The sequence below is a fragment of the Panulirus ornatus genome, chromosome 73, assembly GCF_036320965.1.
Source record: "Panulirus ornatus isolate Po-2019 chromosome 73, ASM3632096v1, whole genome shotgun sequence".
Lineage (NCBI taxonomy): Eukaryota > Metazoa > Arthropoda > Malacostraca > Decapoda > Palinuridae > Panulirus > Panulirus ornatus.
In genome coordinates, this window is record NC_092296.1 from 8715114 (window position 1) to 8730113 (window position 15000).

The 15000-nt window shown below is 50.4% G+C and overlaps 1 protein-coding gene across 1 annotated transcript in view; it reads left to right on the forward strand.

Moving 5' to 3' along the window:
* Positions 1–15000, forward strand: part of LOC139748212 (cell adhesion molecule Dscam2-like) — a 356883-nt gene that overhangs the window by 154983 nt on the left and 186900 nt on the right. The window contains exon 5 of the mRNA XM_071661036.1: positions 8508–8657. Coding sequence (XP_071517137.1) covers positions 8508–8657 — 150 coding nt within the window. The remainder of the gene's footprint in view (positions 1–8507; positions 8658–15000) is intronic.

The window sequence follows — 15000 nt, forward strand, 5'->3', positions numbered from 1 at the left end:
ACCAGGAGAGACTGTGTACAGAATGGAGAAAAGGTGAGAACTAAGGAGGTAAGGGGAGTGGGGGAGGAATGGGATGTATTTAGGGAAGCAGTGATGGCTTACGTAAAAGATGCTTGTGGCATGAGAAGCGTAGGAGGTGGGCAGATTAGAAAGGGTAGTGAGTGGTGGGATGAAGAAGTAAGAGTATTAGTGAAAGAGAAGAGAGAGGCATTTGGACGATTTTTGCATGGAAATAATGCAAATGACTGGAAGATGTATAAAAGAAAGAGGCAGGAGGTCAAGAAAAAGGTGCAAGAGGTGAAAAAGAGGGCATATGAGAGTTGGGGTGAGAGAGTATCGTTTAATTTTAGGGAGAATAAAAAGATGTTTTGGAAGGAGGTAAATAAAGTGCGTAAGACAAGGGAACAAATGGGAACTTCAGTGAAGGGAGCTAATGAGGAGGTGATGACATGTAGTGGTGATGTAAGAAGGAGATGGAGTGAGTATTTTGAAGGTTTGTTGAACGTGTTTGGTGATAGAGTGGCAGATATAGGGTGTTTTGGTCAAGGTGGTGTGCAAAGTAAGAGGGTTAGGGAAAATGATTTGGTAAAAAGAGAAGAGGTAGTAAAAGCTTTGCGGAAGATGAAAGCCGGCAAGGCAGCAGGTTTGGATGGTATTGCAGTGGAATTTATTAAAATATGGGTAATTGTATTGTTGACTGTTTGGTAAGGTTATTTAATGTAAGTATGACTCATGGTGAGGTGACTGAGGATTGGCGGAATGCTTGCATAGTGCCATTGTACAAAGGCAAAACGGATAAAAGTGAGTGCTCAAATTACAGAGGTATAAGTTTGTTGAGTATTCCTGGTATATTATATGAGAGGGTATTGATTGAGAGGGTGAAGGCATGTACAGAGCATCAGATTGGGGAAGAGCAGTGTGGTTTCAGAAGTGATAGAGGATGTGTGGATCAGGTATTTGCTTTGAAGAATGTATGTGAGAAATACTTAGAAAAGCAAATGGATTTGTATGTAGCATTTATGGATCTGGAGAAGGCATATGATAGAGTTGACAGAGATGCTCTGTGGAAGGTATTAAAAATATATTGTGTGGGAGGCAAGTTGTTAGAAGCAGTGAAAAGTTTTTTTTATCGAGGATGTAAGGCATGTGTACGTGTAGGAAGAGAGGAAAGTGATTGGTTCTCAGTGAATGTAGGTTTGCGGCAGGGGTGTGTGATGTCTCCATGGTTGTTTAATTTGTTTATGGATGGGGTTGTTAGGGAGGTGAATGCAAGAGTTTTGGAAAGAGGAGCAAGTATGCAGTCTGTTATGGATGAGAGAGCTTGAGAAGTGAGTCAGTTGTTGTTCGCTGATGATACATCGCTGGTGGCTGATTCGTGTGAGAAACTGCAGAAGCTGGTGACTGAGTTTGGTAAAGTGTGTGGAAGAAGAAAGTTAAGAGTAAATGTGAATAAGAGCAAGGTTATTAGGTACAGTTATTATTGTTATTATTATTATTATTATTATTATTATTATTATTATTATTATCATTATTATTATTATTATTATTATCATTATTATTATTATTATTAATATTATTATTATTATTATTATTATTATTATTATTATTATTATTATCATTATTATTATTATTATCATTATTATTATTATTATTATTATTATTATTATTATTATTATTATTATTATTATTATTATTATTATTATCATCATTATTATTTCTAATGGCTATATTGTCGAGGGTGATTTTGCATAGAATATTATTTTCTCGCCTTCTTTGTTTCTTTTGGCGTTGTTTTAAAAGCCTGGCGTGGATATTCAGCCTTTTGGCAAAGCGTTTAACAATAGCGTTTGACAAGGGCGACGGGGGACGAGGCCGGGGGGGGAGGGGGGGAGGGGGGAGCTGGTGCAACACTCCCCCCTCCTATCTCCGCCCCCTCCACCCCCCCCACGACCCCCCCGGGACCCACGTCTCACTTACAGCTCAAGAACATCGTGGGCCCCACCTCCCCCCCTCCCCCCCTCTACCCCCCTCCCAATGGGGCTCCCCTCTTCCCCCCCTATACCCCCTCCCAATGGGCCCCCCTTCCCCCCTCTACCCCCCTCCCAATGGGCCCCCCTTCCCCCCTCTACCCCCTCCCCATCTATCCCCACATCCCCCCATCCCCCCTCTTCAAAAGCCGGTTCTCAGCGGCGTGAAATTTTGAACGCCCGCGTTCTTAAGATACGCGAAAACTGAACTCTTGAAGAAGATAGAAAAAGAAGAAAAAGAATTGGCTCGAAATTGGCTGGTGAATGTGAGAGAAATAATTTTTTTTTTTTTTTTGCTTTGTCGCTGTCTCCCGCGTTTGCGAGGTAGCGCAAGGAAACAGACGAAAGAAATGGCCCAACCCACCACCATACACATGTATATACATACGTCCACACACGCAAATATACATACCTACACAGCTTTCCATGGTTTACCCCAGACGCTTCACATGCCCTGATTCAATCCACTGACAGCACGTCAACCCCGGTATACCACATCGATCCAATTCACTCTGTTCCTTGCCCTCCTTTCACCCTCCTGCATGTTCAGGCCCCGATCACACAAAATCTTTTTCACTCCATCTTTCCACCTCCAATTTGGTCTCCCACTTCTCCTCGTTCCCTCCACCTCCGACACATATATCCTCTTGGTCAACCTTTCCTCACTCATTCTCTCCATGTGCCCAAACCATTTCAAAACACCCTCTTCTGCTCTCTCAACCACGCTCTTTTTATTTCCACACATCTCTCTTACCCTTACGTTACTTACTCGATCAAACCACCTCACACCACACATTGTCCTCAAACATCTCATTTCCAGCACATCCATCCTCCTGCGCAGCACTCTATCCATAGCCCACGCCTCGCAACCATACAACATTGTTGGAACCACTATTCCTTCCAACATACCCATTTTTGCTTTCCGAGATAATGTTCTCGACTTCTACACATTCTTCAAGGCTCCCAGAATTTTCGCCCCCTCCCCCACCCTATGATCCACTTCTGCTTCCATGGTTCCATCCGCTGCCAGATCCACTCCCAGATATCTAAAACACTTTACTTCCTCCAGTTTTTCTCCATTCAAACTTACCTCCCAATTGACTTGACCCTCAACCCTACTGTACCTAATAACCTTGCTCTTATTCACATTTACTCTTAACTTTCTTCTTTCACACACTTTACCAAACTCAGTCACCAGCCTCTGCAGTTTCTCACATGAATCAGTCACCAGAGCTGTATCATCAGCGAACAACAACTGACTCACTTCCCTAGCTCTCTCATCCCCAACAGACTTCATACTTGCCCCTCTTTCCAAAACTCTTGCATTCACCTTCCTAACAACCCCATCCATAAACAAATTAAACCTAACAACCCCATCCATAAACAAATTAAACAACCATGGAGACATCACACACCCCTGCCGCAAACCTACATTTACTGAGAACCAATCACTTTCCTCTCTTCCTACACGTACACATGCCTTACATCCTCAATAAAAACTTATATATATATATATATATATATATATATATATATATATATATATATATATATATATATATATATAAAAGTCGTATGTAAGAAGGTGTCAGGTGGGGAGAGGGTGAGAGCTCGGGGGGAGAGTAGAAAATATGGCGGAAGTGAGAGTGCAAGTGTGAGAGAGGGAGGGAATAAAACAAAAGCCCTTGTCCAAGGGGAGTGAGTGAGTGAGGGAGGGAGGGAGGGAGAGAACATGATGGGGAGAGGGAAAGAGAGAGAGGGGAGATAAAGGAAAAAAAGAAAGAGATGAATGGAGATAAAGACGTATGATCCTGGAAGAGAGAAAAGTGGAGGGTGAGAGAGGATAGGGTCGTTGTTATATACAGTGGGGGAGGCAGGTGGTTGACGGTGGGAGAGTGGGTGAGAGGCAACAACTGGGTGACGGTGGGAGAGTGAGTGAGAGGCAGGTGGTTGACGGTGGGAGAGTGGGTGAGACGTGACAGGCGGAGTGAGGGAGGGGGGGGGGGAAGGAGACTGGGATATGCCAGGTGGGTGTGGTGATGTGGGCGGGTGGGTCGGCAGGGGCTCCGGGGCGGGGACGCCCCCCATATGTGGGCGGGTGGGTCGGCCAGGGGCTCCGGGGCGGGGACCCCGCCCATATGTGGGCGGGTGGGTCTGCCAGGGGCTCCGGGGCGCGGGGACCATGGAGGGTGTGTGTGTGTGACATAAACATTTCTCCCCCGCCCGTCCATAGACGTAAGGTAAATATCAACTCTGGCCCTTGGTGAAGGGTAGACTAATTTACCCAAATCGATGTTACCTTTACCTGCCCCTCGCCTGGGGTTTACGCCCCCCATCATCACCTCCCACCTCACTCCCTACATTCTGTAGGGTTCCCGCAGCGCCACGGACGTCGGCCGAGTCCAACAACAAGACCAAGATGTTAGTGTGTGTGTGTGTGTGTGTGTGTGGTTGAGGTTTGTGAGCGGTACTACGTCTACCTGGGCAGTGCCTTCACTGCCGATGGCTCTCCCTCCACACAGCAGTGAAGGTACAGACAGAAAGTCAAATATGCCATGTCCTTAAACTCATTGCTTTTCTCAACAAGAACAGTGATATTCCATTTGACGTCCAGCGGAAAGCTTTTGAAGCGGCGTTAACATCTTCACTGCTGTATGGCTGTGAATCGTGGCTCTCAATGGTGACATAAAACCAGTCAATAGATTATATACATGTGGTGTATTATGCAGTTGTTGTGGGTGAGGTGAGAAGGACACAACATGTAATGACCTGTGTTTAATTGTAGTGAAGATAACGTACTCTACGTGCACTTATTTGAAGCAAACAACGTGAATGTCTCTCGATCAAGTGGAGGGAGAGGCGCTTAATGGAAGATGACCCCTTTAGCTCATTCGATCAGTACAAGACTTACTTATGATCCCAACACCTCTCGCTATATATCCATGACTTAACTGGAAGACGAGGGTAGATGATGTTGTACACATTAATGCTCTGATGGATTGGAAACCGAAAATCGTTCATCATCAAACAGACCTCTAACTTTATTCTTCCCTAAATCCAAGTCTTGTAACACACGACATAAACTGAAGACAGATGTAAGAGAGACAGAGCATGATGTACACATTGCTCTGATGGATTGGAAACCGAAAGTCGTTCAGCTCATCATCAAACAGACCTCTAACTTTATTCTTCCCTAAATCCAAGTCTTGTAACACACGACATAAACTGAAGACAGATGTAAGAGAAACAGAGCGAAATGTCATGTGGTCTAGGTTGCGTTGAAGCGCTCACACTCTCCCTCGCTGTGGAGGAAGGGCGTTTTGGAACAGGCGAGGGAGGAAGGGCACCAGGTTATTCCATTGGAGGAGGAGCGACTTTGTATATGTGGAAACATCCAAACCGAGAAAACATGTTATAGAACAGTGCGCCATGTCGACACCAGCAGTTCGGTAATCACTACCATGCCAGACTTGGATCAAGTAGCATGGATCATCAAAGTGTATGTCATGCTATTCATGTTTTGTATTGAGGTGTGTCTTATGTTTAAGTCATTATAGAATAAGTATTTTTTCCATTTGGACCATAATTAACGTTTTATGTTAAGGTGATCATGGTTTTTACTTTTGGTTTCGGTATTTTTTTTTAGAAATTTGTGACACATGTGATTCTGTGGTCAGTGAATAATCTAATCTAATCTGTGTGTGTGTGTGTGTGTGTGTGTGTGTGTGTGTGTGTGTGTGTGTATGTGTGTGTGTGAGACATTTAAAGCCATGTAGCTATTGTCTTCTTGTTATGACTTTGATGTATTTTGTGAAGTTAGGGTTTGGATAATGCAGGTGTTATTATGTTGTTGTTATTATTATTATTATTATTATTATTATTATTATTATTATTATTATTATTATTATTATTATTATTATTATAATTATTATTATGATAATCAGTATTATTATTATTATCATTATTGTTATCATTATTATGATTATTATCATTATTATTGTCATTATTATTATTATTATTATTATTATTATTATTATTATTATTATTATTATCATTATTATTATTATTATTATTATTATTATTATTATTATTATTATAGCACCCAGCTCTGCCCCCACTAACCGTCCCCAGCTCTGCCCCCCACTAACTCCCCCAGCTCTGCCCCCACACTAACCCCCACCTCTTACCCCCCACTAACCCCCCCAGCTCTGCCCCCCCACTAACCCCCAGCTCTTACCCCCACACTAACACCCCCAGCTCTGCCCCCACACTAACCCCCAGCTCTGCCCCCACACTAACCCCCAGCTCTGCCCCCCACTAACCCCCAGCTCTGCCCCCACACTAACACCCCCAGCTCTGCCCCCCCACTAACCCCCCACCTCTTACCCCCACACTAACACCCAGCTCTGCCCCCACACTAACCCCCAGCTTTGCCCCCCCACTAACCCCCAGCTCTGCCCCCACTAACCCCCAGCTCTGCCCCCACACTAACACCCCCACCTCTTACCCCCCACTAACCCCCCCCAGCTCTTACCCCCACACTAACACCCCCAGCTCTGCCCCCACACTAACACCCCCAGCTCTGCCCCCACACTAACACCCCCAGCTCTTACCCCCACACTAACACCCCCAGCTCTGCCCCCACACTAACACCCCCAGCTCTGCCCCCACACTAACACCCCCAGCTCTTACCCCCACACTAACACCCCCAGCTCTTACCCCCACACTAACACCCCCACCTCTTACCCCCCACTAACCCCCCAGCTCTTACCCCCACACTAACACCCCCAGCTCTGCCCCCACACTAACACCCCCAGCTCTTACCCCCACACTAACCCCCCAGCTCTGCCCCCCACACTAACCCCCCAGCTCTGCCCCCACACTAACCCCCCCAGCTCTGCCCCCACACTAACCCCCCAGCTCTGCCCCCACACTAACACCCCCAGCTCTTACCCCCACACTAACACCCCCAGCTCTTACCCCCACACTAACACCCCCAGCTCTTACCCTGCCACTAACTCCCCCAGCTCTGCCCCCACACTAACCCCCAGCTCTGCCCCCCACACTAACCCCCCCAGCTCTGCCCCCACACTAACCCCCCCAGCTCTGCCCCCACACTAACACCCCCAGCTCTTACCCCCACACTAACACCCCAGCTCTTACCCCCACACTAACACCCCCAGCTCTTACCCTGCCACTAACTCCCCCAGCTCTTACCCCCACACTAACCCCCAGCTCTTACCCCCACACTAACACCCCCAGCTCTTACCCCCACACTAACCCCCCCAGCTCTGCCCCCCCACTAACACCCCCAGCTCTTACCCTCACACTAACCCCCAGCTCTTACCCCCACACTAACACCCCCAGCTCTTACCCCCACACTAACTCCCCCAGCTCTGCCCCCCCACTAACACCCCCAGCTCTTACCCCCCACACTAACCCCCAGCTCTTACCCCCACACTAACTCCCCCAGCTCTGCCTCCCCACTAACCCCCAGCTCTGCCCCCACACTAACACCCCCAGCTCTTACCCTGCCACTAACTCCCCCAGCTCTGCCCCCACACTAACCCCCCCAGCTGTGCCCCCCACACTAACCCCCAGCTTTGCCCCCCACTAACCCCCACCTCTTACCCCCCACTAACCCCCCCAGCTCTGCCCCCCCACTAATCCCCAGCTCTTACCCCCACACTAACACCCCCAGCTCTTACCCTGCCACTAACCCCCCCAGCTCTGCCCCCACACTAACACCCCCAGCTCTTACCCTGCCACTAACTCCCCACCTCTTACCCCACACTAACCCCCAGCTCTGCCCCCACACTAACCCCCCAGCTCTGCCCCCACACTAACACCCCCAGCTCTGCCCCCACACTAACACCCCCAGCTCTGCCCCCACACTAACACCCCCAGCTCTGCCCCCACACTAACACCCCCAGCTCTGCCCCCACACTAACACCCCCAGCTCTGCCCCCACACTAACCCCCAGCTCTGCCCCCACACTAACACCCCAGCTCTGCCCCAACACTAACACCCGCAGCTCTGCCCCCACACTAACCCCCAGCTCTGCCCCCACACTAACACCCCCAGCTCTGCCCCCACACTAACACCCCCAGCTCTGCCCCCACACTAACACCCCCAGCTCTGCCCCCACACTAACACCCCCAGCTCTGCCCCAACACTAACCCCCCCAGCTTTGCCCCCACACTAACCCCCCAGCTTTGCCCCCACACTAACACCCCCAGCTCTGCCCCCACACTAACCCCCCCAGCTCTTACCCCCACACTAACACCCCCAGCTCTGCCCCCACACTAACCCCCCAGCTCTGCCCCCACACTAACCCCCCCAGCTGTGCCCCCCCACTAACCCTCTGCCCCCACACTAACCCCCAGCTCTGCCCCCACACTAACCCCCCCAGCTCTGCCCCCACACTAACCCCCCCAGCTCTGCCCCCCACACTAACCCCCAGCTGTCCTCCTCCCCCAGACGGGAAGTACCACATGAGCAGCGAGGGTGAGCTCCACGTGCTGGAGGTGGGGCCCCAGGACGGTCTCTCCCGCTTCCAGTGTCGCACCCTCCACCAGCTGACCAGCCGGACCCAGCTGTCCCGCACACCAGCTAGGATCATCATCACAGGTGGGTGACTCCACCCAGCTGTCCCGCACACCAGCTAGGATCATCATCACAGGTGGGTCACTCCACCCAGCTGTCCCGCACACCAGCCAAGACCACTACCCCAGCTGGCTGAGTCTCCACCAGCTTTCCCGCACACCAGCCGAGACCACTACCCCAGCTGGCTGAGTCTCCACCAGCTGTTTCTTCCCCCAGCCGAGACCACTACCTCAGCTGGCTGAGTCTCCACCAGCTGTTTCTTCCCCCAGCCGAGACCACTACCTCAGCTGGTTGAGTCTCCACCCGCTGTCTCTCTTTCCCCCTTCCCTCCCCTTCCCCCACCAGCTAGGACCACCACCACTGGTAGGTCGGTCTCCACCAGCTGTCTCTCTCATCTCCCCCCCTCCCCTCCCCTTCCCGCACCAGCTAGGACCACCACCACTGGTAGGTCGGTCTCCACCAGCTGTCTCTCTCATCTCCCCCCTCCCCCCTTCCCCCCAGGTGGGTGATGGCAGTCTCTCGTCTCGCGATCTCTCCACACGTCTGTCAATACGTACATCACACGGGACACGCGGTGTCTCTCGCGGGTGTTATCTCCCCTTCCTTACTCTTGTCTCTCTAACCACCCCCACACACCCCACACCCACCCACACCCCAGACCCCATCACCCCCCCCGCAGGTGAGTCATTGTCTCTCATTTTCGTCTCCCAGGAGACTGGAGTCTCTTAGTATCTCTCTTTAAGTATTGTGTCGCTTGCCTTCCTTGGTTAGTCTATTGTTTCATCATTGGTGTCTATTGTCTCTATATTTTCTCATACATTGTATATCACGTATGTTTACATCATTCTGTGAATATTTACTTATGTCCTTTGATATGTATAAATTCTAGATCGGTAAGTTGATGTGTGTGTATATATGTGTATATATATATATTTTTTCCTTTCATACATATTCGCCATTTGCCGCGTTAGCGAGGTAGCGTTAAGAACAGAGGACTGAGCCTTAGGGGGAATATCCTCACTTGGCCCCCTTCTCTGTTCCTTCTTTTGGAAAATTAAGAAAACGGGAGGGGAGGATTTCCAGCCCCCACCCCGCTCCCTCCCCCTTTTAGTCGCCTTCTACGACACGCAAGGAATACGTGGGAAGTATTCTTTCTCCCCTATCCCCAGGGATAATATATATATATATATATATATATATATATATATATATATATATATATATATATATATATATATATATTTATATATATATATTTCTCTCTTGTGTCTCCCCTGATGATGTGATTATTACACGAAAGTGCACTTGGGAACTTTTCGTGTTTCATTTTCCCCGTGGACTGATAGGAGTATATATATATATATATATATATATATATATATATATATATATATATATATATATATATATATATATATATATATATATATTTATGAACGTATACCGTGGTGATTTGTATAGTTATGTAAACATGAATCTATCTTTTAGATTCAGCTTTTAAGATAAGTTCTAGTTCTTGGTCGACAGTCCTCCATAGATTGAGCTGGACAGATCTGCTGTCTTACTAGAATTTGGAGACCCCAGTCATGCCTTCAAAGAGCAGCAGAACTTTGGGCCAAGACTGGAACTCCAAAAAAAAAAGGTGGGCCTCCAAGAATAGGTTTGAGCCTCACCATACTCGGCCTCCAAAGGTCTTATTTTGGTTCCACCAACTGTGTCTGGGTGCCACAGCTGGTGGCCTCCAAGCCTCCAAGGCTGTGTGTGTCTCGGTCCACATCGGACGACGGCCTCCAAGCCAGGAGGTTAGGACCTCCAAGCCAGATGTTGGCCTCCAAGGCCATGGTTTGCCCCAACAACAACAGAGTGAGGTCTGCTGGGGGTCCCAAAGGTGGGGGCCCCCCAAGGACACGTTAGGGGCCCATAGAAGGTGGCCCACTGGGTTGTGGGGGTCTCTGGGTCCCTCCCGAAGTCGATTTTTTTTTGAAGTGGCAACAAGCGAGAGAGAGAGAGAGAGAGAGAGAGAGAGAGAGAGAGAGAGAGAGAGAGAGAGAGAGAGAGAGAGAGAGAGAGAGAGAGAGGCGTGGGGGGGGGGGGAGGAAAGCCTCCAACCATGGAAGGACCCTCACAGCTGCCCCAGAAAGTGGGAAACCCTCGAGGTCTTGGCCCAAAAAGGAGAGAGAGAGAGAGAGAGAGAGAGAGAGAGAGAGAGAGAGAGAGAGAGAGAGAGAGAGAGAGAGAGAGAGAGAGAGAGCCATTAGCATCACCCGTCTGTGCGGTATCATCCCCCCCTCTCCCCCCCGAGGGGGGAGAGGGGGGGGTTGGTCCAGGAGGAAGGTGTGAGAAAGGTTCAGGGGGGGGGGGGTGAGGGAGAGGGAAAGGGAGGGGGGGTAGGGGTAGGTAGGTATAGGTAGCGAGACGGGGGGGGGGGCGAGAGAGGCCCCCCCTCCCCCTGGACCAGATCAAAGAGACGGCGAGGAGCAGGGAGGTGGAGGAGGTGGAGGAGGTGGAGGAGGTGGAGGTTTGACAGTAGCTACTGACGAATGAAATTAGTGGATAGCGCCGCCACACAAGGGGTCAGTTACAGGGGAATACAAGGGAATGGATACAGTGTGTGTGGGGAATGGATACAGCAACGAGTGCTTGGTGGATGTACTTACGAAGAAATACAGTAGTCTGTAAGGGTCAGTTTGTGCGGAGGGGGAAGGGGGATTTAATCCTTCCAATGATTCTCAAGTGAGGGGTCGAAACCGGGGTCAGACATGGCTCGGCTGGAGGCGACTACTTTACGCCCCAATTTAACCATCCCTAAGTGTAATGGCGATCTTAGCAGCCTCTCTTGAAGGTGTTTTCGTCCTTCATCATCGCTCTGGTGGATCGAAGGGGAAGGTGGGGTAGTGGAGTGAGGTGGAGTTAAACTAGGGCGTCCATGTGACATGTCGCTGGAGTGGAAGCGTCGAGGGGGGAAAGAAAGGCCGGGGTCTTGGTCCCTGTGAATGTTGGTGTGTTGGATGTTTACGTCGGGGGAAGGGCCGGATCCCCAGTCCGTGTGAACGCCTCCGTGTCGCCCCGTTCACCCGTGGCTAGGCTGTAACACAGGAGGACACAGTGGTGCTAGGCTGGAACACAGGAGGACACAGTGGTGCTAGGCTGGAACACAGGAGGACACAGTGGTGCTAGGCTGGAACACAGGAGGACACAGTGGTGCTAGGCTGGAACACAGGAGGACACAGTGGTGCTAGGCTGGAACACAGGAGGACACAGTGGTGCTAGGCTGTAACACAGGAGGACACAGTGGTGCTAGGCTGTAACACAGGAGGACACAGTGGTGCTAGGCTGTAACACAGGAGGACACAGTGGTGCTAGGCTGTAACACAGGAGGACACAGTGGTGCTAGGCTGTAACACAGGAGGACACAGTGGTGCTAGGCTGTAACACAGGAGGACACAGTGGTGCTAGGCTGTAACACAGGAGGACACAGTGGTGCTAGGCTGTAACACAGGAGGACACAGTGGTGCTAGGCTGTAACACAGGAGGACACAGTGGTGCTAGGCTGTAACACAGGAGGACACAGTGGTGCTAGGCTGCAACACAGGAGGACACAGTGGTGCTAGGCTGTAACACAGGAGGACACAGTGGTGCTAGGCTGTAACACAGGAGGACACAGTGGTGCTAGGCTGTAACACAGGAGGACACAGTGGTGCTAGGCTGCAACACAGGAGGACACAGTGGTGCTAGGCTGTAACACAGGAGGACACAGTGGTGCTAGGCTGTAACACAGGAGGACACAGTGGTGCTAGGCTGCAACACAGGAGGACACAGTGGTGCTAGGCTGCAACACAGGAGGACACAGTGGTGCTAGGCTGTAACACAGGAGGACACAGTGGTGCTAGGCTGTAACACAGGAGGACACAGTGGTGCTAGGCTGTAACACAGGAGGACACAGTGGTGCTAGGCTGTAACACAGGAGGACACAGTGGTGCTAGGCTGCAACACAGGACACAGTGGTGCTAGGCTGTAACACAGGACACAGTGGTGCTAGGCTGTAACACAGGAGGACACAGTGGTGCTAGGCTGCAACACAGGAGGACACAGTGGTGCTAGGCTGTAACACAGGAGGACACAGTGGTGCTAGGCTGTAACACAGGAGGACACAGTGGTGCTAGGCTGTAACACAGGAGGACACAGTGGTGCTAGGCTGCAACACAGGACACAGTGGTGCTAGGCTGTAACACAGGACACAGTGGTGCTAGGCTGTAACACAGGAGGACACAGTGGTGCTAGGCTGCAACACAGGAGGACACAGTGGTGCTAGGCTGCAACACAGGAGGACACAGTGGTGCTAGGCTGTAACTCAGGAGGACACAGTGGTGCTAGGCTGTAACACAGGAGGACACAGTGGTGCTAGGCTGTAACACAGGAGGACACAGTGGTGCTAGGCTGTAACACAGGAGGACACAGTGGTGCTAGCTGTAACACAGGAGGACATAGTGGTGCTAGGCTGTAACACAGGAGGACACAGTGGTGCTAGGCTGTAACACAGGAGGACACAGTGGTGCTAGGCTGTAACACAGGAGGACACAGTGGTGCTAGGCTGCAACACAGGAGGACACAGTGGTGCTAGGCTGCAACACAGGAGGACACAGTGGTGCTAGGCTGTAACACAGGAGGACACAGTGGTGCTAGGCTGTAACACAGGAGGACACAGTGGTGCTAGGCTGTAACACAGGAGGACACAGTGGTGCTAGGCTGCAACACAGGAGGACACAGTGGTGCTAGGCTGCAACACAGGAGGACACAGTGGTGCTAGGCTGTAACACAGGAGGACACAGTGGTGCTAGGCTGTAACACAGGAGGACACAGTGGTGCTAGGCTGCAACACAGGAGGACACAGTGGTGCTAGGCTGTAACACAGGAGGACACAGTGGTGCTAGGCTGTAACACAGGAGGACACAGTGGTGCTAGGCTGTAACACAGGAGGACACAGTGGTGCTAGGCTGTAACACAGGAGGACACAGTGGTGCTAGGCTGTAACACAGGAGGACACAGTGGTGCTAGGCTGTAACACAGGAGGACACAGTGGTGCTAGGCTGCAACACAGGAGGACACAGTGGTGCTAGGCTGTAACACAGGAGGACACAGTGGTGCTAGGCTGTAACACAGGAGGACACAGTGGTGCTAGGCTGTAACACAGGAGGACACAGTGGTGCTAGGCTGTAACACAGGAGGACACAGTGGTGCTAGGCTGCAACACAGGACACAGTGGTGCTAGGCTGTAACACAGGACACAGTGGTGCTAGGCTGTAACACAGGAGGACACAGTGGTGCTAGGCTGTAACACAGGAGGACACAGTGGTGCTAGGCTGTAACACAGGAGGACACAGTGGTGCTAGGCTAATGCCACAACATTGCACCATGCCCCCCCCCCCCACTATAAGTGACCTCTCGCACCACACACTCACTGCCTCTCCTGCCGTCTCTCTCTCTCTCTCTCTCTCTCTCTCTCTCTCTCTCTCTCTCTCTCTCTCTCTCTCTCTCTCTCTCTCTCTCTCTCACCACACACTCACTGCCTCTCCTCCCGTCTCTGATGTCTCTCTCTCTCTCTCTCTCTCTCTCTCTCTCTCTCTCTCTCTCTCTCTCTCTCTCTCTCTCTCTCTCTCTCTCACCACACACTCACTGCCTCTCCTCCCGTCTCTGATCTCTCTCTCTCTCTCTCTCTCTCTCTCTCTCTCTCTCTCTCTCTCTCTCTCTCTCTCTCTCTCTCACCACACACTCACTGCCTCTCCTCCCGTCTCTGATGTCTCTCTCTCTCTCTCTCTCTCTCTCTCTCTCTCTCTCTCTCTCTCTCTCTCTCTCTCTCTCTCGCTCCAATTCATTATTCAGACCTAAAAAAAAAAAAAGAAAAGAGAAGAAAAGTTGTCAAAGTGACGAACGCGATTTGATTTTTCTAATGAAATTATGTATGAATATTTTTTTTGGATCTTTTTCTTTTGTCTTCGGATTTTATTTCTATTTTTTTTATATATATTCTAGACCATACGGCCAGGCTAGGCCAAGCCAGGCCAGCCCTGGCCTGGCCTGGCCATGGTTTAATTAAGAGCTTGACACACACACACACACACGCACTTCAGAAGAAAAAAAATTAAAATGATTAAAGTATTAGAATAAAAAAAACAACAAACACAAAAAGAATCTATTTCGACGAGGGGATTGGGGTTGTGTGGGGATGGAGGATGGATGGAGGAAGGAAGGAGGATGGAGGAGGATGGAGGAGGGCGTGCGCGCGCCCAGTGCCTCCTCATCTCTGGGTTGAGCGCACGCGCGTGCGCAGTGTCTCCTCATCTGCGCACGGTGAGATAATAGTGTCTCA